The sequence below is a fragment of the Phalacrocorax aristotelis genome, chromosome Z (genome assembly GCF_949628215.1).
Source record: "Phalacrocorax aristotelis chromosome Z, bGulAri2.1, whole genome shotgun sequence".
Taxonomy (NCBI): Eukaryota; Metazoa; Chordata; class Aves; order Suliformes; family Phalacrocoracidae; genus Phalacrocorax; species Phalacrocorax aristotelis.
Window position 1 is genome coordinate 19,831,198 of NC_134311.1, and position 26,525 is coordinate 19,857,722.

The window sequence follows — 26,525 nt, forward strand, 5'->3', positions numbered from 1 at the left end:
GCTAGTGAAATGGATTTAGGCAAGTATAAATCTGACATAAGCCATTCAAATACTGTGCAAGGAGGGAGCATCTCCAAACAGTTTGTAACTAATTTTTTTTTTTCTGGTTAAGAACTAAGAGGACAAACATCTTTACTTCAGAATTTCATCTATTTTGTCATCCAAGTGCAATTACTGCTAATTTGAAGAACTCCAAGTATGGAATAATTACTCCCTAAAGTTTGCAGTGTAAGCATGAGGAGATAGTAGGCCTTCAGTATGATAATGTTTAAGTCTTTGGGCACAATTGCTGAGTACCAACTGTAGGCTAGCAGAAGTTTGGTGTAATCCTCACTATGACTGATTTCCAGAATTCTCTTCAGAATACTATTTCTCTTAATTTATATTTAAAACCAAATAGTTGCTCTTCATTTTCTTCCCTAGGTAAACTATCTGGGTGCCTGGGAGCTTCTGTGGGTGATACAGTACACAAGCAGTGTTTTAGGAAATTGTTGAAATGTTGCAGAAATTGTGATCTCTAAATATTAAGCTATTAGCTCTACATGAGGTTTTGATAGTTATAATGTAGAATGCAATGTTTGCTTCCATACATAAGAAACTGTATTAAAACAGTTTCCGTTTGCTTGGAGCAGTGCACTACTTGATTGAGAACTTTTTGCTGTTTTTTCCACTACAGTGTCTTTTAGAGGAATGGACCTGAGAGTAGGCTGACTTTTGGGCATAGTATTCATTGCTCTCAAGTGGTGTTTAATAATGCATAAAACATGTTGATACTGTAAGCAACCATATAAAAGAGGTTTCCTGTATGATTTCTTAAACTGAAATGAATACACTAGCTCTGGAGCTGTATTTGTTTATAAATGCAAGACCTGCTGTGGCACATTTGTGTTTCAGTGTCTTTAATTTCTAGAAACATTGATAGAACAATATTAATAATAATGTAATCATGAAGTGTCTGACATACAAAATTCAAAGTATACTTAACAAAATACTGCATAGAGTCAAGATATTTTAGTAGAGGTTTTCATATTCTTAAAAAATGAAAGTTTTTACTTTCAAAAGTTAATGCTTATTATTAACTTTCTACTTGAACAGATTGTAACATAAGGACTTCTTTTTCCTTATAATTTTCTTTCATCTTTTTTTCCTTTTTTTTTTTTTTTGTCAAAAAAATCAAGCTAATTTACTTTTCAGAGTTTGTTTTGGGGTTAGGGCTTTGATTTTGTTCTTCATGAGGTGGAGTTGAAACAGGGTTTGGGTACATTAAAAGCAAGTTTTCCATTTAAGTTTCTGCTAACAATGGGAAACATGGCAATAAAATGAAATATAGCAAAGGACAAAATGAGAATGTTAACCCTAGGGATTCTTGCGTTTTTTCCGTGTTTTTTTTTCTATACATTGAGTCTGTCCTTTTCCTTTTTTTTTTCCCCGTACTCCTCTGAAAATAAATCCTTTTGTGTGTCTATATATATGTGTGTGTGTACATACAGATGTAGGTATACACAAATATATATTTTTTTCATCCATCTAGATACAATTATATAAGGATAAAAAAATCATGACCTGATAACCACGTGCATGACCTGCTTACTGCCCTAATGGAATAAGCATCAGTGACTTACTAAAAACAATACGTCATGATACACTAATGCATGTGGATATACTACTCTACTGCTACAGGCAATAAAACACCAAGAGCTAAAACTATGAATTCTCTCCAGTGTCTTGCAGAGCTTGTGATTGGGTTGTACTGGTTTTCTGTGAGAAATGTATTGTAAACTCTTACTTTCTGGGAAAAATGTTATTGTAGGAACAAAACTCAGCGTACAAGGTCTTGTGAAGGTTGTTTAAATGGAGAAAATGTGTGTTACAGAAGATGTTATAGAAACAAATAAGTTCAAGCCAACAAAACTGAGGTTTTACAATTAGGGTTTTTACAGTTTACAAGTAATCCTGCACAGTATATGCTGCTCATAAGTGAGTGTTATAAAGGGATTTTTAGTATTACTACAATAGATGGGTGGCTGCTAGTCAGGAACTAGTAAATATGACTTCAAGAGTAAAGTTCTGTATGTGTTGCCCCTTCACATTTTTCATACAATACTGTGACATCATTCTAAACTCTTGGTCTAGGTTCTTGTTTATGTGCATTAGGCTACGGAGTTAGATTTGTGGTAACAAGTTCACAGGTTTTTTACTTTCTGATCATCTCATCCCTTCATCCAACCAGTTCCAGTCTTGTCTTGCAGGCAGAGATTTCAAGGCAGTCTACAATAATCTGGTGTCTCACATCCATTAAATTTCAGGCACAGTTCAATGCCACACTGCTTTAGTCCCCTGTAAGAACCACAGCTGTGGGGCTTCTAGGGAATTCTGACCACGGTGGAACACCTGCAGCAGTATTATAGAAATAACACCCTCCAGCAAGAATGCCTGCCACTATGTTCAGTAAGGTATAGGAACTGCTGGTGCACTGCTGTCTCATAGTGCACCACTTGTGTCCTGTACAGTTGGTAGTTATTGCAAACTGTTTAACTAGTAAGCTAGAAATACTAACTAGCACATCTGAGAGAAAACAACAGGGTGAATTCTACCTTGTGTCTGCCTTAGGAACTGACACCGTCTGTTGCCAGATGTGAGCCCAAGAAAACCAAAAATAATTTATGAAGTGAGCTAGCAAGGTACTGAGACCTACTTATTTTCACAGGAATGGAGGATGCTGTGGCAGTGCCCAAGGCACTAGAAGAGCTTTGCCTAAAGACAGAAAAGGAAGTGATTCTCTGCAACATTTTATAATTAAAATAGCATTGTTGTATATGCTGCTAATATGGTTGTAGTATGGAACATAGCAAAGAACAAGGTGTGCTGTTATGATCCCTGAATATTCTGCAGTTGCATTTGAAGAAAAAAGTAGCTATAAGAATGAAATATAGGCTCTAAGACAGTTGTTAGGGATCATTTCTGCAAACACCAGCATTTTTTAAATTAGGCAGTGCCAAAGTACAGCCACAGAAATTCCTCTGAAAAATGTCAAGTCATAATGTCAATGAATGGAACAGGCAGAAAAAATGTTGAGTTTACAGAGAAAAACCTTTGAGGGCAATAAAATCAGAATAATAGGCCCTGAGTGGCAAAAAGAATAACAAAAAAGAAATGGCATAGTATGTGAGCATGTGGTGTCTTAAAACGTTGTCCTTCAGAAAAGAGAGGTTTTTGAAGAAAGAATGAACATTTCAGATAAGTAGGGGGAGTGTTATTTGTCAGAGAGGAGGTAACTCATTATTTCAGTCGATGTGGTTACAGCATTTAAGCCTATCAGTTAGTGAGGAAAAAGTGGCAGATTACAAGGATATTCCTTGAACAGTATCAGTCCTATCTGTTCTGCAGCAGGCATGTCTGGGTTAGAGTTTGTATTTTTTCACTGAGTCAATAATTGTTGCAATATTTGTTTTGGTTTTGTTGTTGTTTTTTTTTTTTTTTTTTTTGCTTTCTTTTAGATAACTGTAGTGACTTGAATTCAGAACTGCAAAGAGTGCTGACAGGTCTGGAAAATGTTGTCTGTGGGAGGAAGAAAAGCAGCTGCAGTTTATCAGTAGCAGAAGTGGATAGACATATTGAACAACTGACTACCGCCAGTGAACATTGTGATTTAGCCATTAAGGTAAGGGTAACATTAGGTTCTAAATGCAGTGTGTACATCGCCTGAGACACCTGATCACGTTCTGTAGTGATAGCACTTTACTTCCAAAGGTGTCAAAGTACTTCACAGAAATCAAGTCCGGCTCACAGTGCATACTGGGTAAGTGGTAGTACACCTGTTTTACACTGAATTCACCAAGGCACAGGAGGAGCTACTAAGTGACTTTTGATCTCAAATCAGAACTGTATTTGTATTATGCTCATTTCAGAGATAAGAGAAATGAGGACACTCAGCAGGTAATTTATTTTCTGAAGGTTATCCAGCAAACAAGTTGTTACTTGCCCAAGGTCACACAGCTAGTCATTGACCAATACTGAAAACAAGATATGTAGTACTTGCTGAAATTTGAAGATGAAATGGCATAAATTGTATGTAAGTTGTGACTTTGCTGTCTTAAAATATGAAGCTAGTATTTAACACAAAACACATGTAGTATATTAATTCTAATGAGGCAAGCCAGACACAGGAACAAATAATTCAGCTGATACTTGTATGTCTTGGTTTTACTCTGCATGTAACAGCATAAGAAGAGGGATGCCTGATAGCACATGTAATGAAGGGATTGCAGTTTAGAACCTGAAAGTGAGGGAACCATACATAGCTTACTATATACAGGGAAAGAGCTGGACAAGTTTTTCGTGTCAGATGGAAAGGCATCACTGACTCATTTATATAAGAACAAATATACTGACAGTTTTCTCTTGAAGTGGGAAGGTCTGTGACCATTCTAGATGGCTTAGAGAGCCCTTTGGCATGCTACCAGGAAAGGTCCCCTCTGTCCCTGGTGGTGCCTGAGGAATATAATGGCCTGTAAAGAAATTAATGTTGAGTAATAGTTTGAAGAGTGTGGGTATATTTGAGAGAGAGACAGACAGACTGACTTCTGGGTCTCCTGGGAACGGTCTTAAAGCAGTTTATTGGAGTGTCTCAGAGGATTAGGATCAATACTTTGAATGTTACCCAGTATTATCTGGAGTTGTAGGGTTAAGTGTTCTCAGAAGTCAGTATTGACTGAGAGAGGTCATGAATCCTGGAAAACAGGTAGAGATTGGTCTGTGTGAGGTCCACAGAGGTCTCTGAAGTGAGATGAGATTAAAACTTCTGCAGTAGTTGGATTCAACAAAATGTCAAAATAGCTGCCATAAGCTTAATTCTCAAGCTTTTTATTTTAAACCCATTTTTATTTTAAACTGTTGATTCAAATTAACTACAAACAAACTTCTATAATGATAAGTAAGTCAGCAGCTTCCTCCTGGTCCAAAATACAGGCCTTTTGTTTTCATGTGATCTCTACAAGCATAGCCATTTTTTGGGAAAGCTTTTCCCTACTGCCTTGTCTGTAGTGCTTGTTTGTGTTTGACAAGTGATAGCATGCAAAGGATACTAAGCTTTCAGGAAGATGGGAAGCTTTCTGGTATGCTCTGATTATGTGCTAGGGAAGTGGTTCAGCAATGTGTTTAATATGGCAAAACCTACATGTAGAGTGCCTCTCTCAAATTTTGCCCATGGCTGCAGGCCATTCCTCCTGTCTTGCTTCCTCAGACAGAGAACTGAGAGATTTTTAAAACAGGTGGAATCACAAATGGAAACCTGAAATATCCTGATTGTTTTTTGCTTTGACTGTTGGCTTTTTTTCTTCAGTGGTGGACGAATGTATTTAAATGTTTTGAATCCTTTGGCTTTGATGGTTAAATTTCACTGGGTTTCTTTTAATGCTGTTGCTGCTAATTTTATTTTTTTTTTTTTGCTTGTTTTATACAAATCACATGGCCCTGGCTAGCTTAATTTTTCTATCCCACAAAGAATGAAAAGACCTTGAAATGAGATTTATCAGATTGTCTGATAAACTGAACAGTTACAAAACTATCCTTTGTTTGAGAAAATTTCAGTGGAGTAGGCTGGTTAGTGCTTTGTATATTTTGAAGAGTAAATGACTATCAGTAACAGATATCCACCACTAAAACTCTGCTGATTAAAAAAAGATATAAATATTTCCAAACATTATCCATTTAGAACATGAGCACAGCTGCACTGGGTCACTCCAAAAGTCCATCTGTCTTGTGACAGATGCCAATGGGAAGACTGCATCAAAAAGGACATACATAGGATGTCCTCCTTTTCCTTCCTTCAAAGATGCTTCCAGTAAGGTGGGTTTAGGAACTACTTTGTGTTTAATAGTTATCAGTGGAATTTTATTCCATGTGTATATCTAACATGTTTTTTAACCGGTGTAAATTTTTGGCCTTCATAAATTCTGGTAGGAATAAATTCTACCACTGAGTTATGCCTTGTGTAAAAGTGCTGCTTTTTGCTTCTTTTAAACCTAAGACCTGCTGATTTGATCTGATATCATGTCTGTAACACAACACCTCTTGTAAGGAAACTAAGGCAGAGAGTACTGATGGCAGTTCCAGAGACAAGATGGGAATTACCATGATATGACATCCTGCCCTGTGCTCGGAACATTACATTGTAATTCAGTCCTAGAATCCATGAAGTTTTACCTGAGTTCATCTGCTGTGCAGCAGCATGCCGGATAAAACTGCTCTGTAATACTGCTATTAAGAAAAATAAACAACCCAGTAGATTACTTAGATATATCTATGTACAATATTTATGTATTATTTACCATGGGTGATGGTAGCATGTTGGTTGTGAAACCAGAAAATTCTGTTAATAGTTTAGTCAGCAAAAGGATGTTGATCACATCAAAATGAACAAGCATAAAAGCAAGCAGAAAGGTCCCTTAACTTTGATAAGGACTATAGGGCAGCCCTTATTATTACTGTCAGACCCATGCTAATGCTGTCACTGCCTGAACTTTGTACTTGCGTGGGCAGATGGTAGCAATGGAGTCTGGAGAAACATCAGCAGCCTCTCTGTCTGAAAATACCTTCATTATTGAGCCACTGCCGCTGCTTCCTCATGACAGTCCTCCCTCTTTCAGTGTTGCTCCAGGCTTATCACCCCCGGTAATGTTCTGAGCAGAAGAGGCTTAGGAAAGGGAGGGGTTGGTAAAATAACAACACTAGGAGCATGGGGAATAAGGAGGAATGAGGCAGCAGCAGAAGTTGGCATTAGAGGGGTGAGGAAACAGCAGGGGAATTGCACGAAAAGGAGAGTTTTGGGGGAAGAAGGCAGAGGAGAAGACAGCAACAAATAGACACTCTTTAAAATAAAGCTGACAGCATCAAGAGAGAATGCTCCTGCCGTTACAGAGCTTTTCTTCACTTTGTAAGATTAACTGCCCTATGCTTATTCAGAACTTGGACTCATCCTCATGTTGAAATAACTTACCTTGTCATAGTTTGAGACCTATAGGTCCAAGTGAAACTAACGTAAGGGAGACCTGCGGCTCCTTTCATCTTGCAGAGATGTTGCAAGGTATGGCTCTTTTAGAAAAGTAATTTAAGCTTTCTACCAAATATGTAAGCAGAATTATAGTGTAGTTACTCTGTCAATGGAGCTTTGTATTTATTACTCTAAACATACTGCACTTTTATGGAAGAGAGACTTGAAATATTATTTAAAATTATAAACTGAACCCAATTGCAAAAGCGTTGTCCCTGCCTCTTCCATAGAAGTGTCCTGAACTAGTTGTTAAAAAATGTTTTTTTCCTTTTCTATGAGTGTGTTCCTCCTCTCTGAGCAGTCCTGCTGTGTAGACAAGATTTATTCTTTAAAAGTAATATATTGATAACAATGAATAACCAGTTTTGCATTATAAGGGATAAATAATAAAATTTCACTGATACTTCACCGTCAGTGCTGAAAACAGTGGGAAGATTTCTTGCAGGAAAAAAGCGGACTTGTAATTTCAACTTGGTTCGTCATTTTCAGACATAATCTGGTTGATTCTTCTAGTCCCTCCCAAATTAAGGACATAAACTTCAGTTAGTAATTTTTGTTACAGTTAAAGTTAAGTACTTTTGAATAAAACAACAAAGTAGACTATTTTGAACCTTGGTATATGAGTTATTTGTCTTCCATATTAAACTTAGAAGTATAGGCTTTAGCTATAACTTGTTCTTGAATTATCCAGTGAAATGAAACTTTCTAGGCTGCTAGTTACATCATACATTCATTTATTTTCCATGTTTCTTCGTACCATTTTAATGCAGACTACTTTCAGAGAGATTCAGTACCTTACAAGCAACAATTGGAGGGTTTTCCTGTGTTGCAAAGGTCTTCCAGAAGTGAAAAAATTTAATACAGGCACAGCATATGCTGTGTAGTAGAATCAGAACTGCACGTAGATACCTGACACGTTGAGTGTTGTGCTGTGTTTCAACATGTTGAATGTACCACCAGGCTGGCCATTCAGGCATGGCAGTATTTCCTTGCTGGTGGTGTGTGCGTGTAGTTCAGTTTCACCCAGTAGATGTTGCTGAATATCCTTTGTGCTGATTATAAGCACAAGCCTATAAGGCACAGTTCTGAGCCAAGGGAGGGGATGGGAAATGCTGAGCGGCATGTTATGTCCCAGAGAAACACAGCCATTTTTTATGCACTAGAAAGGCTGTAACGTCTCATGGTATAATGTAAGCCTAGCCAAGGCCAATTTTCTTTATCTCCCTGCCACCTCTAGGAAAGAACATGCTCAGGAACATGGGAAAGAAGAGTCCTCCTTTTTTTTACTGTCTAGAACTAAGAAAGGCTCCATGCCATGCCCATTCACAGGCTACTACTTACTGCCTCAAGCAGAGGAACAAGCATAGTGCTCACCCGTGACAAGGAGTCATTAATTTTTCTCAAAGTGTTCTGAGGTGAAAGTGCTGCAATTGCTGTCACTCATGGGTGACATGTTTTATTTGCATATAAAACATCCATCTACTCTGGTGTTGGTCAGTATGAAATACTTTAATAAAACGGTCAAACTATCAAACGAAATAAGCAATAATTTTGTTTGATACTACTTATAAAACAAAAGAAGCAAACTAATGATGGTGTGGTGTTGGGTGTGTATGGAAAGGCTTATACAGTAGCCTGTTACACAGTTCTGTCCTGCTTGTGCAATCATCTTTCTCTGCTTCTTTCTGGTTTTTGATGAATATTTTTGCAGACCGTAGAAGAGATTGAGGGTGTACTGGGACGCGACCTTTATCCAAATCTCTCTGAAGAGAGATCTCGATGGGAGAAGGAGCTAGCTGGCTTGCGGGAAGAGAATGAGAGCCTCACGGCCATGCTGTGTAGCAAAGAGGAGGAGCTGAACAGGACCAAGGCCACCATGAACGCTATTCGTGAAGAAAGGGACAGACTGCGTAGAAGGGTAAGGCTGCTGTGTGGATGATGGCTTCTTGTTCCTCCTGCCTATATAATTTTGCCACCAGAACAAGCTTCTCTTTAATCTCGCTTCCTGTGCTGGCTGTAGGGCTTTTTGTTTTTAAAGCTGAGTTATACAACTTACAGAACTAGGACAAAACTGAACATAATTGAAAAAGAGTGTGTGATGAAAAGCCGAGGTATACAACAACCTGATATCAGAAATCATGTGTTAACAGAAGACCTGATACTCATCTCCATGGAAGCATATGTAACTTGTGTATAGAGAAAGCAGATGTTCATTTAGTGAATTTTCCTTTGAGGCATTTTTTTTCTGTAAACAACAAATATTTCTTTGGTTTTGATGGGAATTCAATTTGTGATTAGGAGAAAGAAAAAGAGCAGGACTCCTGTCAGTGGGTAATAATTCTCAGAACTGAACAATGAGTAGTCCCAGCCATGTCCTGCTTCCCCGTCTACATTTTATGATGCTGCAAGGTCAAATAAAGGCCTTCTGCTTTGTGTGGAGCCCTAAGTAAAAAAAAACAAACAGAAGTTTGTTCACAAAAAACATGAAATATCTAAAAAAACATGACCTCAATCTTGTTACTTCTAAAATTTCTTAGCCGTGTTCCTGTTAAATCTGCAGTCTTGGCTAAGTATGAAATAATTTTGGTTTTAAAACAGGCAGTTTCAAGTTTGTGTTCAATTTGAGTGAAAATTTAGACCACTTTACCTTGGTAAAGGCATTGGAAGTGTTGCAATCTGGCAGCAGATTGACCTTTTATGCAAACACTGTGTTTCTAAAACAACATTGTTCTGTAATGACTGTATCATTTTAGCATGAAGCTGCATTGTGTGAGATTTCCAATCTAAAGATATCAGGCCACAAATTACCTTTGCAAAACTCTCTATCTTCTCTTAACACTAAAAAAAGATGTGTGATGAGGTAAGAATAATAATCTGCTATCATAGAAAACAAGACCATTTCAACTTTTCCTTTGTAAAATTTAGTTTTATTATGTACCATAAGTGTAATTGGTTTTCAGTCCTGAAGTTTTGGGACTGATTTTATAGTGACATTTCTTTTTAAACATAGGCAGTGCTACCCCTTGAGCTATAGAAGTAGCGTTTTTGCACCAGCTGAATTATTGCATACCTGGGGCAGGAGGGGGCGTGGAGAGAGGCAGCAAGCAGGCAGAGAACAGAAGGGTGTGCTTGTGAAATTTGCTTACACAAATGCAGATATTGACGCTACAGATGATACAGATCAATAATGGGATATCAAACAAAAAAATAGGTGGCCTTGAGGATAGATTCATAGGAAAAAGATTTAAATTTTGAGAAGTATGGAATGCAAGTTAAGGTGCTTAAAAGATCTGTAACAAGAATTTCTGCTGACAGCCAGAAGCTGCTCAGTTTAAAAAAAAAAAAAAAAAAGAAAAAGAACAAAAAAAAGGAAAGCATTGGTGTTTGTACCCTCAGGTATCAGCAAGGCTGGGTTGTTGATGCATGGTGGCAAACTCAATCCTATGATATACCAGTTAAATTACTTCCAGTAGAGACTGGAAAGACTGTATAAAGAGTGGTGAGATCTGATCTGGAACGTTCTATGTAGTTCTTACATCTTATGCTTGAAAAGGTACCATTTAAATTGGCAAAAAGAAAGATGTAGAAAAGGGTCAGAGAAATGGGCAGCTTACTTGGAGAAGTGTCCTGTTCAACAAAATCAAAATCGGAATTTGATTTCTCTTTACAAGTGCTGGAGAAAGCAAGTAAGAATGGGAGTAATGACTGTTTACACATAGGGACAAAACTGAAACAACAACAGATTAATATAAACCACTCGTGGCTATATTAGGCCAGAAATTAGACTATGAGGTGTCTAACAGATAAGAGGATTGTAGGTTCTGAAGAAACAATAAGGTGTAAGGTTACTGCCAAACTACTTTGAAAATGGAGCTTTACAATGTTCAAGTTATGGTTGTATATTGAAATGTATGACTGTACAGGGAAACCTATTAAAACCAGGATTATTACATTAGGATTGTATCCAAAGGAAAGCCAAAAAATTTACTTTTAATTGGCCCAGTTAATACAGCTGCATTAATTCTATAGCTAGCTTTAGTTATCTCTGCACAAAACTGATGTTTTGTCTGGCTGCCAGCAGTAGCAGAGGTTTGGATTAGATGATGAGGAAAATGCTGTTTAGTTCTGTGTAAGAGGATACTGCTTGACTTGGTCAGTCTGTTTTGGAATCCCCAGTGAACCAAGCATTTGTGGAGCCACACAAGTACTGGCTGCGTTACTGAATATTTCACAGTCTCCTTAATATAGGCCTGGGACTGAAAGGATAGCACGTTAATCATGCTGACCTGGTAGTTGCTGGCCTTTCTATTGGAACTGATAGCAGGGATGCTGCATGTGTTACTGATGTGTCTTTGTTATGGAAGCATCTCTGGTGGAAACAGAATTGAGGTCATCAACTTGTTTCATGTAAGTGGCTAGAGCAATTGTCAGATGGCAGCAGCAGTGGGATGTTACTGACCCAAATTGTGTTCAGACTGCTGACCCTGGAGAGGGTAAGTCTGAGCTGTCTTTCGTATACAGCAAGCCAGTTTAAATGTTCATTCTTCTTTAATTAATGAAATTCTTCTTGGACAGATTGGATAGATGTCTTGCCCAGTAGACAAAGGGTTAATGTTAGATTGGCACAGAGCATAAAAAAATCAAGCCGCCTCTATATTCAGGCACAGCTGGTGTGGGTGGTTTTTTCAGTTGTTTTCATTTGGTTTGCACCTATAGGAGGACTTTGTTGAAATATGGCTTTTAATATAATCCTGAACTTACAGAACAACTGGTTTATTGCCCCCACTAGAGAATTTTGTTCATTGCTTATGACCCTGTCAGCAACACTATGTAATTGTTGCAGTGGAAACCATATTTGCATTTTTAATGTAACTCCATGTCCATAGTTGCAACAAAATAAATGTTTACCTTGACCTATTAAATATTTTCTCTATGCCACCTGAACTCAGAGTCACTTCAGATTATTTCCCTGGAGAGTGGGAAAGGAGATCCAACTAAAATTTAGTTACTGTTCTTCTCAAATTAAATTGGGTGAAGCGAATAAGCTTGAAGTTGAACAGATCAATAGGTCTGTTACTTTAGACCAATGTCTGTAATCAAGCAGAGTGCTTTCAATACATTTTTCTCAGGCTTGTTGGAGATCTAATTTAATTAGATATTCACTGTGCTCAGTTAACAGATTGAGCCACTTTCTAGAACAGTGGCTAAGAAACAACTTGCATATGGAGTTTGTTTCTCATGGGTCATTAGTAAATGAGGTAATCACTTATTTCTGGAAGGTGCCTGCAGTGTAGCAACTAATTTCATAACGCAGAGGTTTATTTTACCTCTGTATGATATTGCCATATTAAAAATAAAATCTATTTAAGCCTGGGCCAGTCAACACTCTAGAAACTGCGTACACATAGCTCGTCATAATCCTAAATCCAGTAATAAAGAAAACATGCTGGAGAACTTCTGTACCAGTTCATGGGATTAATATTATTATTATATGAGAATAAGGTTGTAATCAGGACAACACTATTTACACTGCTATATGTTGTCACAGTCTTAAGTAGTAGGAGAAAAAGTAATATTTGTGTTCTTGCACAAAGTCTCTTGTATCCACCAGGGGAGTCAGATGAGCAGCACTGATACAGCATATGAACTCCCATCAAGACTGCAAAGTAAAAGTTGTGGGGTTTTTAATTACTGCTCATGAAAATTGCCAGATTGTGCCTCAGCACAGTCCCAAGCAGACTGTTGGTGTAAGAAGCAGTTGCTGTTGGCAGTGTTCAGGCTTCTCTGAGGCTGTGCTGAAGAGCTAAGTCTAAAGTGAAAAGGCAGTTCCAGCTCTGGAGTTCCGTTAAGTCTGTTCTCTGCGTAAGCCATATGTCAACTTGTTCAGTTGATCAAATGCTTTTAGTTGTGAGGATTATTCTGTATCTGCTCCAAACTCAGCTGAATTCACTAAACTGACCAAAACAAAACTAGATTTACCATTTTAGCTGTCCTTGACTTAAGACCTTCATGAAAACATAATCCGCAGAGGAGTAGAAAAATGCCATTTTAATGCATGATCCCTCCAGCTGACCAGATTGTCCCTGCTCCAAGAAACTTCATTTTAGCATGAGGGCTCTCCCAAAATACTTTGTTCTTGCAAGGATTTGAAACCTACCCAAACCACAGCAGAAGTCAGATCCTTGGCCTCGCAGGCATTCTTGAGCCCACTCTGTTCTCAGATGACACAAAGCTGGCAAAAGCTGCTCGGCTGTCCTTGTTTTGTCATCATTTGTATTGGGATCAGAAGGTATTGTTCCAGATTGCAGAGAACACTGATGAATTTTAGGCCTATAGAGATTATTGTCAGCTTGCACAGCTTAAAGTGATCCTTGAACTGTTCTGTCCTCTTGTCTCTTGGTACACACCAGAAACCTGAGGTAGCAGCCAAAAGCTATTTCCACTCTCCACCTCCTTCAGTTGTGTGGTATTTGCTTATGCAGCAGTATCTCTGATTAGCTGTTAACAAACGAGAGCTTTGCTTCTGTTTCCAAGCTTGTATGCAAATGCTCAGTGATTAATCTGAAATTAAATGAGAAAAAGCCTGAGACAGGCTTACTGCCCTTGCTTGTTTGTTTCTGTTGTGTGCTAGCCTGGATCAGAACACTTCAGTTGTGCTTGGAGGTTTTAGGGAATCCTCCCCTCACTTCCCATGTCATGTCCTGCCACATCTTTGGTTTTCCTTGCTTTACATCCTCTAGAGAGGTACAGCATGCAGATCTTTCTGCGCAGAGCTCTGCATGAGGGACTTTTGTCTGAAAGGAGTCAAAAACAGAGGAGCGCTTGCTTGGAGCACATTTGTATCACCCAATGCACTGTAGCCTATCCTGCTACTTAAAAAGGCCATAGGTATAAACCCGTTCTCCCATAGCTTGTTTTGCCTGTGTGTTCCCTTTCTCTGTTCCTCAAAATAATTAATCAAACTGCACGTTAATTTTCAGATCTGCCAGAGGAGTAGCATTCCTAGTAGCAGTTAAGTTCTTACATATTTCTTGAAAGCAGACGTCTTTGCAGAGGAGGGATATTCTGTAAATGCCTCCTTTGAACAGATGAGTGCAGGTCTAAGCTCATTCAGCTTCAGAGAATTCATTAAGGAGATAGCCCATATAAATACCAGGAACGGCTTCTTTACCATACTCAGTCAACCACAGCAGACAACCTGTAGGAAATCAGACCTTGTTAGCTCTGGTGCTCACAATTTAAGAGGGTCTGAAAATTATCTGGCTGAAAATAATCACCACTAGGCCTGATTGAAAGGTTAGGGGTGCTTTAGGCAGGGAAGGGCCCTCACCACTCAGAGCAGCTTGAGCTGGTATTTCATTTTCCATCTTCCTCTCCACAGATTTGCAGTGTGCATGAATAAGTTAGAAGGTGGGAGAGGTGTACTCACTTCCTGTGGTTTGTTGTGCTGCACCTTCCTCTATATAACGGGAAAAAACCAAAGTGGTATTAAAATGCTAGGGGGAAAATGTTATTACTTGAAGGCTTCAAAGATAGTGCATGATGAAACAGGTCGTAAGTAGGGTAGAAAGAAAAGAATCACAGGCATGCCCCTTGTTAGAAACTGGTTTAGGAGCAAAAGCAGCAGCTATCCTTTGAATGTGGAAATCAGTGACAGCAACAGGCAGTCTGTAGCTGTGTTTTTTTATTTAGGGTCTATTAACAAATCATGTAGTTGTGAGTATGCATGTGTAAAACACAAAGAGGAGAAACATGTTTCTTAGATTCATGCTTATAGATAATGAGCATACGTCACCGAAGTATTTTCTATAACCAACTATGCATTTTTGCAAACATGTCCATAATGCCTGTTCATCACTTATGAAGTCTTTCATAAATCCAACGTTACTGTAGTATGTGAGCCCCTTTTCTCTTCTACTCTTGCTGTCTTTTTATTAATTTCTTAAGGCACCCATGAGAGAGTATGGTTTATTTTTCCCTATTTCCTACCCCAATTCTTAGCATTCACAGGAAAAAATTAGAAATGCAGCTAAACAGTTGGTTGATACTGCTAAACAGCTAATATAAATAAATAAAATTTCCAGTTATTTAAGTTTATTTTAATAACTTGAGAATATCTTTTTGCACCTGACTAGACTAGCCATTGATCTGAAGTCTAATGGCTCTGTTGCCTTGTGTCTCACTTAATGTCCCTGCTCCTGTTCTTTCCAGCACTTCTTTACTTCTGTAATTCTTTGGACTTCCTCCAGCTGTTTAGATCTTTGTTCTTTCCTTTTTTTAATTGTGGATTTCCGAGGTGTTTCCCTGGATTTCTCCTTTTTTCCTCTGCTCTTGCTGCATCCTTTTTTTTTCTGACCATATAATTAGATCTGCCCGTTGGCCACTTTCTGTCTCAGTTTAGAGTTTTAGGATTTTATAGCAATTTTTATATCCTTCTGGGTGTTTCTGTCTTTAAGCTAGTATGATGCAAGGGCTGAAGAAATCTTTCTTCACATCCTTTCTTATTATTCCCCCCCAACTAACAAATACCCACTTTCCTGTCTTTCAGTGGAGCTTCTTTGGGTTTGTTTCTTTACTTGTCTTCACCCATGGGATTTTTCCAATTTTGTCATCCATTTCCTGCAAGATCTGCCCTTCCTCTCTCTGCAATTTCCAAGTGTTTATTGTGTCTCATATGCAGTACAGCAATTACCTTCAGTCTAATAATAAATGTAACCTTCAGAATAATTTCTAGTACATTTGTAATGACACTTAAGACTGGCAGAATTATTGAGCAGGGCAGTCAGACCCTTTTTAATCATACTGTTTGTCTTTTCATAACTCATGAATTCACCAATCCAGAGAAGAAACTGGCTCTTCTGAACTCTTTTTTTTCTTGATTCCTGTTCTTTGGTCTTCCTTTATTTTTCCTGTGGAATTACTACCACTGTGGAAAAGTACTTTCTGATGAGATGGTGCATACTGCTGTATTTACAGTGGAGGTTTTGGTGACCAGAAATAGTTACCTAAGCCATCTCTGGGCAGTCTGGGGTGGGCAACCCAGTCATGAGATTCTGGCTTGGTGAATGTGTGAATTGTGAGATTGATAATTTTACGGGCCGGACAAACTTGCCCTGTTATCCTGCTCAGAATTACCATCCAGTATTCAGTGTTGCTAAAGTTAGTGTAGTTATTTATAGGAATTAATTCAGCATGTAATTTGTCAAATGAAGGCCTGAATCAGTAAATGCATCAAGAAGCATGAATAAGCAGTTTCTTTAAGTGGTGGTTGCTTCCATGATACAGTATTAAAGCAGTGACTTGCATAGATTGATAACTGTGCTGTGCTCTGAGTTTTGTTTTATAAATGCTTTCCTGAGCAGAGCTTTGTCTGGCTACTCTTTTAGCTGTGTTCATTTTTCTTTCTGTTTCTTAACATTGCTTTACAGATCCTTAAGAATAATCGGCTTTGTAATCATGGCCAATGGTCGCTGCTCAGTAATAAAGCACAGACTGAAGGAAGGCTATCTGCGCTGAAGTTTTATATAATATTGTCTTTACATAGGGTAGTTTTAAACTTTGGAGTCAACGAATGCTTAGCATTTTAAGGAACTTTAAGACTCTGTTTCCTCGTTGCCCTTAAACTTAGAATGTTACTTGCTTTTGGAGTGAGATCTTCCAGGACTAGCTTGTGGGCATAGGTGAATATTTTAGCAATTCTTCAGTCAGACGTTGAGGCAGGGATTTAATTTTGTGAAGAATACATCCCTAGTGGTTTTCCTGTTCATTTGCTTTTAAACGATGCTATAACTTAAGCACTTGGGGAATTTAGTCTGGAACAGCCCAGGTTAAAAGAAATAGTAATAAATGTGGTTTTGATTTAATTAAGTTTTGAGGTTGTTTTTTGTTTTCTTCAGTGTTAACGCCGCAGTACAAATCCTATCTGCACTGGCTTTCCACATCTGCAAGCAAAAACATGCCTACATGGTTTGTTTCAGTTTTACACATATCAGCAGGCTGAAATGATTGGTTTGCATCAGTAGTGCACTTCTGTCCTTAAGGTTTGCATTAGTGCAGCTGTACCCATGTTGAAATTACATATGTGTCTATGAACAAAGGAGGCCTCAGCTGCAAATATGTAGAAGATACATGCTATGAATGTGCACTTTATACACTCTGCGCAGTTAACTTTATGATGTAATTACAGTTAAGATGTATAATTCTAGGGCAAGCACCCATATCCATTTTTCAGCATGTTACTTTTAAACACTGGGGATTTGATTTGAGGTTTTGTGTACTTCATTTTTTTTTTCTTTTTTTACAGAGATACACTGTTAGAGTTGTTTGGCTTCATTTTCTTTAAGGTGTAGCACTCCTCCATGACTGAACTGGGTAGTTATGGGTGCAATTAGCCTTTATGTGCTTTTATTGTTGCCCCCTACAGCTTTTTATTAGTAACATGCTCTGTTCTGTAAAACACACTTTTTTGTTTTTCTTTCTAGTAGTTTACACATACCTAAAAATTCTATTATTTTGACAGTAAGTCATCAGGCAGCCTGACCTTCAGTTTGCATATGACTGAGAGAGAGGCAGGGGTACTCTTCAGAGAAGTAGAAGCAGACTGTAGGGGATCATAGGAGGCGTAAGATACTGCATTGGTGACTGGAGTTGCAGCTTGAACTCTGCCCTCAGTGCAGTAAGTTGAAGAAGTCTGCATATGTTGTGCAGAAAACATGCTGACTGCTGCTTTTTCAAGCAGAGGTTGCTAAAACACTGACCACTCAATTGGTGAGCCTATAGCTGAAGAAAGCCTAAGCTTTAATGAAACTTAAATTTTGAAAATTTTTGACTAAAGGATTTCAGCTTGCTTAATCTGTTCTTTGTGTCAATCCCACCTTGTTTTAGAGAGTAGGAATCAGAGTTGCATTTCATGCTACAGGGGGATATAAAATGGACTGAACTTTTATTTCACTGGACTTTTGGTAAAATTCCACCAGTTCTGTTTTGCAGATGGCCTGTTCCAACAAAATCAGCAGAAACTTCCATATTAAAGTAAATGCTCTATATTCAGGGAAATTTCCTCTTCAGGTGGTTTCTTCCCCCTTCTCTCATCTCACATTCCCCCTTCTCTCATTCACATTCCTTGTTTAAGATTCTGTGGGGAAAATGAGCTCTGTCACTTTACCTATTGGCATAATTGTTGTGTTATTCCTTGTCTGTTAAGAATTATTTCAAGGTAAACACTATAATCTTCAGCTCAGCTATAGTTTGGCTCCTGCAGACTTTTTTTTTTTACCCTTTAGTCCTGAAAATCTTTTGACATCAGTTCTACAAGTATCTGATGTATTCTGGGGACGATGGAGTGTTTGCAGTGTATGTTTACAGAGAGCTTCTGCAGACTGTTGGTTGGCTGCTTTGCTGGTATTTTCTTGCCTGTACATTACTCATTACACGGTACCTTTACTTAACTGTAGTTTTGAAAGCATGATTAACATTTGAATTTCTTTGACCTTCAAGTATGACAAAGTCATCCTATGATATATTTGTATCAAGAGTTTTTTTCAACACTGGAGCTTTCCATTAACAGCAGGTTCTTCGTTTGATTTGTTTAGGCATCATAATCTTAGGCTGGAGCAGTAGCTTCACCCCAGACAGAATAATTTCTATACATATAGTACAACTGCACTGAAGGGGTTATATAAAACAAGCTGAAACTTTGAGTAATTGCTCTACAGTATTACATTTGCATATTTCCATATTGCAAATAGTTCAAAAAACTGACAAAAATGGAATTTTAAAACAACCTCCATTCATCTGGTCCCCAGATGAAAAATTTGTGGCCACCGCAGGACAAAATACGACTTCTATGCTCAAGCCAGAGGCAATTAGGCTTGGCTAGACAATGAGAAAATCTCCAAGCTATTTAAACTCTGAAAGTGAAAAAAACAGAATGTTGTGTTTTATTGTAGGTTCGAGAGCTGCAAACACGTTTGCAAAGTGTGCAGGCAACAGGCCCATCCAGCCCAAGTCGTCTCACTTCTGCCAATCGACCCATTAACCCCAGCACGGGAGAGCTGAGCACAAGCAGCAGTAGCAATGACATTCCCATAGCCAAGGTGAGCTACTGTGTGTTGCAGTAATGCTTCTCATTATCTGGGAGAAGCACGCTTCTTTTTGCACAGCTGCTGTGCGGGCATGTGATTTACTGGGAGAAACCTGGAATCCCCAGAGAGTTTTCTGGGATCCTAAGCCAGTCAATGAACTTGAGCTGCAGAAAGGAATTAAGCGCTAATCTTTGTAATTCCCTGTTACAACACAGGTGTCAGTTTTACAGTAGTTCACTTCAGGTTTGCAAGTGTAGCTAGTGAGCAAATGCATTTTCTGTAATCTTTATGGTGTGTGTGTTCCTGTGTAACTGTGCAGCATTCTGACTTACAGATTGCTGAAAGAGTGAAGTTGTCAAAGACAAGATCAGAGTCTTCATCATCTGATAGACCTGTCTTAGGATCAGAAATCAGCAGCATAGGGGTAAGGACTAATAATTATGTGCATGCATGATACCTTCTGAAGATGACCTGTGTTCCTTTAAAAACAGCATTGTTTTCTTGCTAGATAAATGTATGAGCTAACTGAAAGTATTTTATAAGTCACTTTGAGAAAAATATTTCAGCAGAGAATATTTCACCCAGTATGAAGATCTCATTTTCTCATAAGCGGTGGCTAGAAGTCATTCTCGGAGTGACTTCAAGAGAACAATTTTGGAGTCAATTCCTCCAAAATATTATTCTTCAAGAAAAGACTATTCGGTCGCATTTCACAACTTCCAATCAACAGAGAACTGGATTCTGCTTTGTAATGCCAATGTAAATCAGTAACACTGTCGCTACTCTGTGTTAATATTTGTCTCACTGAAGAACTTAGCTCTAACTTTTTGCCAGGCTTTCAAGAAAGTAGGTAACTTGTATATTAGGCTTTTCAAATGTATCATGAAGTAGTGGGCTTCACCCTTTGTCTAGTAAAATTTTAAATCAAAATAGCTACTTAAAGTGGAAACTTGTAAATGTTCTATTCAATGCAAAAATCATGGTAGATGCTGAATGATGAATGCCTTGAAGTGAATACGTGCAAGTAAATGCAGCTGTCAATGCAGACTGCCTGTGGGAGGAAACCGGTGGTTATCTATTCACAATAATCTATTGACTGCCCTGTGCAGGTGTCTAGTACTGTGGCTGAACATTTGGCACATTCCCTCCAAGACTGCTCAAACATCCAGGAAATCTTCCAGACTCTTTATTCACATGGATCTGCTATCTCTGAAAGTAAAATCCGAGAGTTTGAAGTGGAGACAGAGAGATTAAATAGGTACGGTGAAACATTAGATATGCTCAAATAGGTTGTCTGCTATTAGCTTTGTTAAAACTGCTACTTTTTTATCCTTTTTGACAATTGCTTAGTTCATTCCCAGCTCAACTGTGGCAGCTGCAGATAAACATGGAACGTAGTTGATGAAGAGAAGATTGAATCGTATGCTAAAGATTCTTTCTGTTCGTATGACAGTTTGGTCATGCATTATTAAATCAGCATGGCACTTTCATCTGGAACAATTTGCACTGTAGTGTCCTGGCCAAGTAGGCATGGCATCTTTTTTCATAAGACACATCACTGCTAGGAATAGGATTCCCATAACTTATTCCCCTCATTCTGGAATTAGCTTGCTTTGTTTTGTCATGAAGAAATGAAGAAACAGAATTATAGCATGAACTGTATCAACTAACGGACTGATGTATGGTGGAGTGGCATATATACCAGTAAGCAGAATTTTCTCTGCAGAGGAAAGATTGTAGCTTTCTGGTTGCTGTTAAAATACCACTGGTGTTATCCTTCAATAAGCTCTATCAAAACCAATGCTTCACATCCTCTTTGGCACATAAAATCAAAACTGTGGATCAGGAACATGAGAATCATGTCTCAGCATGTTTCCTTCCAAGTTCTCTCTTCCGCACAGCTATCTCAGATTTAGTCTGATCAGAACAATATCTCTTTTATTTGTAGTTCATGTTTTTGTAGTGCTGCAAAATGTGATCCTTTGGGGTTTTTGTTTGGTTTTTTTTTTCTGTGCGCTGCACAATTATGCTTTGACAACACAGTTCCTTATAGGAGGTGTCAAAGAAAATACAGGAGTTGAAGCATCTGAGCGTTCTAGCAGCTAGGAAAATATGAGCTTTATTCTGATGAGTGAATAAATGGTGTACTAGCCCTTCTCCTTCTTGTGTTTGTTAAGAAGTCAGTGATTTTAGAGTTCTGGATGGCACTGATTTCTTCGTAAGCCACCTGTACAAATTTTTAAATCATTTGCCTGTCTGTTTTCGCTGTATGTCCAATTCTTATGATTAGGCATAGTACATTGATATGTAGCGCAGTTATCACCAGTGAGAATAAACAGTAATACTGATATAATGAAGCCTCATTTCAGATTCAGAGTAAACCTCATTGAGACGAATGTCACGGTTCAATTCTGATATAGGCTTCCATTTGACTGTTGCCAGAACTTCTGGAGATTTCATTGTGTCATTGAAACTTCGTTTGTATTTTGGAAGTTACTTCTCTAATCACAACCAAAATATTACTTCAAGTGAAACAGTTATTCTGGAGGTTCCAAAGAAAGGGGGTATTTATGCAGCTGCATGATCCCTACACACACCCACATATTGGACTAATGAGTATGCCTTACTTAAAAGAAGAAGCAAATGTGACAGCAGGAGGTGAGGAATGGAGGCGGAAAATTATGCAAGAGGTTAATATGAAACTGTCCTACACAGTCTTGTGGCTACAAAATAAGGGTACAGCTTTCCGCTTGCTGCTGGTACACAGGGTTATGATTACAGTTTATGGGAAGGAGAGGAGAATAAGAGGCTGTCCTAAGAGAAATTACTGTCAGCTTGGCTATTGATATGGGAGACAGGACTGATAGATTTTGGCATCTTTATTAAAGACCTGCGTACACCAAATGGTATTTGTTGTTTTAAATTATGATTGTTCTAGAGTTTTCAGGATAGTGTCTGCAAGCTAATCTTCAAGGTTGCAATTTACTTCCTTTTCTACAGCCGTATTGAGCACTTGAAATCCCAGAATGACTTGTTGACAATAACACTGGAAGAGTGCAAAAGCAATGCCGAGAGGATGAGCATGCTTGTTGGGAAGTATGAGTCCAATGCCACAGCCCTCAGGCTTGCATTGCAGTACAGGTATGTACCTATGCAGAGGGTGTCTCATCCAGAAAAAGAGGGAGTGGGGGAGACTTGATAGGAATCTTTGAGAGTGAAATTATTGGTATGCTATAGTAATACTGTTTCTTTTTGTTTCCTCCCTGAAAAAATGTGCTTTGGTTAAACTACTTGACAAACTACAGAACTGAAGTTACTGATACAAGTGTACTTCAACCCTAGTTCACCAGCAGGAGAGAACTCGATCTAATAGATGTATACAGATTTATTTTCTCATTTTTAAATACAAAATTAACATTTGAATTAGGAGTTGTGTATAGGCTTGAACTGTCTCTGCTGTATCCAGTCTTAAGGTATAGGTTCTCTGTATTGGGCTGGCAGCTTTCACAAGACCAGTGGGCTAAAGAGTAGTATTGTATTCCACGTAATTCAGAGTGACTTTATATTGCATCAGTTGGAATTGTGGATTAATTCCTTGGTATTTGGTTACAAGTATCTAAACTTGCTTTAAACTATATGTAAAAATACGGTGCCATTTAACTCCTTCAACTGCAACTAATTTGGAACAGGCAGTTCCAGTCTTAAGACAAATTGTTTGCCTCTTAAAGGATGTACTCTATTACTATCAGCCTTGAGCAAATTACAAGAAAATGTAAATTGCAAATAGGTATATTAAGGTATATACATTTTAAAAAACATTAGAAGGTAACAGGAATGAGTGACTCACAACTGTATTTTGAAGCTGTTATGTTGTAAGGAGGAAACTCTTACAGCCAGGACAGAGAAATAAGTATTTTTTTCTGTCTTTTCTTCTTACTATACTTTGTATAGTATATAGTACAGTATAGAATACTGTATTTTGTACAATAAGAAGGCCTGAAAAAGTTTCTCAAAGGGATCATGTCAACCATCATTCATATTGTTGACTGTTTCAAACATGCTTCTGGAGCTCACTTCATAATGGGTCATTCTCTTTTCTGTTTTAACTTGTTACATTACTTGAGGCCAACCTGGGACCATCATAAGGAAGGAAAAACTCTTGAATGCTTGTGATAGAGCTCTGTGTGTTACATCATTTAATATTCCTGCTGCTAGACAAGAAGTAGGGAATCATGCAGTTCATCAGCTACCTCTTTTCTTTTGTTGCTGTTGCAGGTATTCTTCCCCTCTGAACTGCAGATATATTTTGTGTGATTTTGGTTTTATGTGGCTTGTTCTCTCTTTCAGTGAGCAGTGCATAGAAGCATATGAGCTGCTGTTGGCATTGGCAGAAAGTGAGCAGAGTCTCATTCTCGGGCAGTTCAGAGCTGCAGGTGTTGGTTCTGTTGGTAAGATGTCAATGAATCACTTTATTTAAATATATTTTTTTTGCATGTCAGTTAGCACTAGAGTTATTTGTAACAGTGAATCATCTCATGACCCATCCCTTAAGAATGCCTTCCAGTCTTTTCTTGTTTTCAACTAATTAACTCATTTTACACACCAAAAAAATAGGGGAAAAGAAAAAGAGAGACTGGAATTAAATCATAAAATTCACCAGCAATTTAAGTCAACCTATGTACACTATCGCAAGGGGATGCCTATTCTGGCAGTGGTGAGGCTGCTACAGACGCGCAGCTGTACAGAGTAGAATTATTAAACAATACTCAGGAGCGTATATGGCTAAGGGCCATACGGCTGTGGTAACTGCAAGTACAGATTTTGTTTCAGCCAGCAGCATTGACATCCCCCCTCCCCCAAAGCTGAGTATAGTCTATGAAAAACTGGGATTAAGACAATACAAAGGTAACATTGAGTAGTTACAGAGAGAAAAAAAAGCTCTAGTTTTTCACCCTGCATTTTACCTTTGCTCTAGAGTTTTAGAACATTCTATGTCATGTTTTACTGTCTTGTTGGGGATATTAGCTTGTATGTCCTGAGTTTTTCTTATTTTGTGGATAGTTAACCTTGTGGCTAGGTGTTGTTTTTTAATATGCTGCTTGCTAAGTAATGGAATGAGCCACTCTTATGGGTACAGTTCAGAAATGTTTGGAGCTTGACATTGCTGCTGGCTCCACTTTTCTGATAGGAAGAGGTGTTTACACAATGAACATTAATCTGGGCTTTATAGTCCCATTCCTTATACTGATCTTGAAGTAAAAGAAGGGAAACCTTCAGAGAGAGAAGAATAGTTCTTTGTGCTGTGGGGAGGTGTAGTAACAGCCTGGTTGAGACAGTATTATAGCACTAGCTTCTGAGGAATCACTGAAATGTAAACAGAAAGATTTTAGAGACAGGGTAACCATCTGGCTTTAGAGCCCCAGGACTGACATGGTCAGCCTCCTGTTTCAGATCACTAGATGCACTCAGACCACAGTTGCTGTGCTGCTAACCATGCCCCTTATTTTGTATCTCTCCCAGTGCTAGAAACAGGCCCTGTGTACCTGTCTTGGCCTGTGCAGTGTGTGCCATACACCAGACATTAGAGTGGATGTCTGACATTTTCATCCACCTTTCTTCCAGACTCTGGTCATTCCTTTCTGAAATGTGCTAAGGGATCTTTCCCTGCTGGCAGAGATGAGTGGCCAGCAAAAGTTAATTCAGTCTTGGATTTTCTAATCACATAGGTGGCAGAAAGAAATCTTAGAAGGGAGAAATACTTTGGGTTAGAGTAGGGTTTCATGTCACATGCATTTTATGAAAGAGAATGTAGTTTCGTTTTTATAGGGGTGTCTGTCTACATCTCTTAATTATGGTATTATCAGTTATAGCCCTGTGATAGAAATAGTGCCAATTTCCCATTACGTAACACAGCTTGGAGGAACTTGTGTTTGGTTTATATACCTTTACTTCACCATGAAATTTGATTAAAACACCTAGATAAAATAGCAGATTTTTGGCTTGAAGACCAGTCAAGTTTTATATCAACGTCTGTGAGTGGAAAATGCATAGGACTTGCTTCTGCATCACTTAGAGCTAAGCATATCTAGCTGCTCTTAACAGAACATTCTCTCTTCCTTTCTTCCACATTAATGTTATTTCTAGTGCATGCACTTCACTTAGCAAGTGTGAAGTATGGGTAATTGTTCTTTGACTCGAGTAAGGGTGTAATGAAAATCTGACATAGAGCAAACTGGTTTTTTGATACTCTCTGGCATCATTGCATGGTATTTGTTTAAATACTGAATACAGTGTAGCTTTGTTCAGACTTTCAGTGTAGCCACTAATCTGTCTTAATTTAATGACTTGACTCTAGCTGGAGTTAGGACTGCAAGAACAGTGACAGTGGTTTCTGTACTGTCTCTGCTGAAGGGATGGCTTACCAGCTGTGTAGATGCTGCATAACCACTAGATATTATAGCAAATTAATAAACACCAGTGCTAGTTTTCTTTTGGTTTAGTACATATGATTGCTTATGAAAGGCTGCTTCTAAGTGGTAAGGCAATTCTTCCTGCTGGAAAGGTAGCCTGTAAGGTGTTTTGGCAAATCATTAGGCTTGAGATAAAGGTGCTTGTGAGAACAAACACTGGAAATGACTACACTGTGAAACAGCACTGGACTGATTGGAGTAAGACTTGTAATTTAGGCTGAGGCTCTTCCAGTGTATTATTAATTTCAGCATCCTAACCTAATTCTAATGCACAATGCACGCACTCTACAAACAGACAAGCTAGCTAAGATAACACATCACTTAAGACATATACCTGGAGCAACGAGTGCCTGGAGCTTGTGGCTGGGAGGGAGATGCATTCAGGTCAGTAGCCCAGTTACCACTGATGCATATACAGAAGTGAAGTTGCTTTTACATCACAGATTGGTAATTTGTTGTCATCGTCTTGGTATAAACAGAGAAAGCGTAGAAGCACCTCTACTCTTGCCTTGATTTTTCTCACCCTCCTCAAAGCTCTGAAACATATTGTTTCCTTGAAAACTAGGGGACCAGATAGGTGATGAAAACGTCACCCAGATGCTTAAAAGAGCTCATGACTGCAGGAAGACAGCTGAGAACGCAGCAAAAGCCTTGCTGATGAAACTAGATGGGAGCTGCGGGGGAGCCTATGCAATCACAGGCTGTAGTGTGCAGCCCTGGGAAAGCCTGTCATCCAATAGCCACACAAGGTAACTGCAACTCATCTGCTCTCCTAATCACCAAGTGTTTGATTTCAGACCAAAAGTTATGTTGTACTGTATTGCTGAAGTAAGTGCAAAGTTCTTGCACATGGGTTGGGACAGTCCCGAGCACAAATACAGGCTGGGAAGAGAATGGATTGAGAGTAGCCCTGAGGAGAAG

General features: G+C 38.6%; 1 protein-coding gene across 6 annotated transcripts in view; it reads left to right on the plus strand.

Annotated features, from left to right (window-relative positions):
* Positions 1-26,525, plus strand: part of MCC (MCC regulator of Wnt signaling pathway) — a 237,769-nt gene that overhangs the window by 176,677 nt on the left and 34,567 nt on the right. For all 6 annotated transcript variants that reach the window (XM_075079290.1, XM_075079289.1, XM_075079293.1 and 3 more), the window contains 8 exons: positions 3,498-3,661; positions 8,763-8,969; positions 19,000-19,146; positions 19,469-19,558; positions 20,244-20,392; positions 22,135-22,275; positions 23,482-23,582; positions 26,170-26,353. In XM_075079290.1, the coding sequence (XP_074935391.1) occupies positions 3,498-3,661; positions 8,763-8,969; positions 19,000-19,146; positions 19,469-19,558; positions 20,244-20,392; positions 22,135-22,275; positions 23,482-23,582; positions 26,170-26,353 (1,183 nt within the window). The remainder of the gene's footprint in view (positions 1-3,497; positions 3,662-8,762; positions 8,970-18,999; positions 19,147-19,468; positions 19,559-20,243; positions 20,393-22,134; positions 22,276-23,481; positions 23,583-26,169; positions 26,354-26,525) is intronic.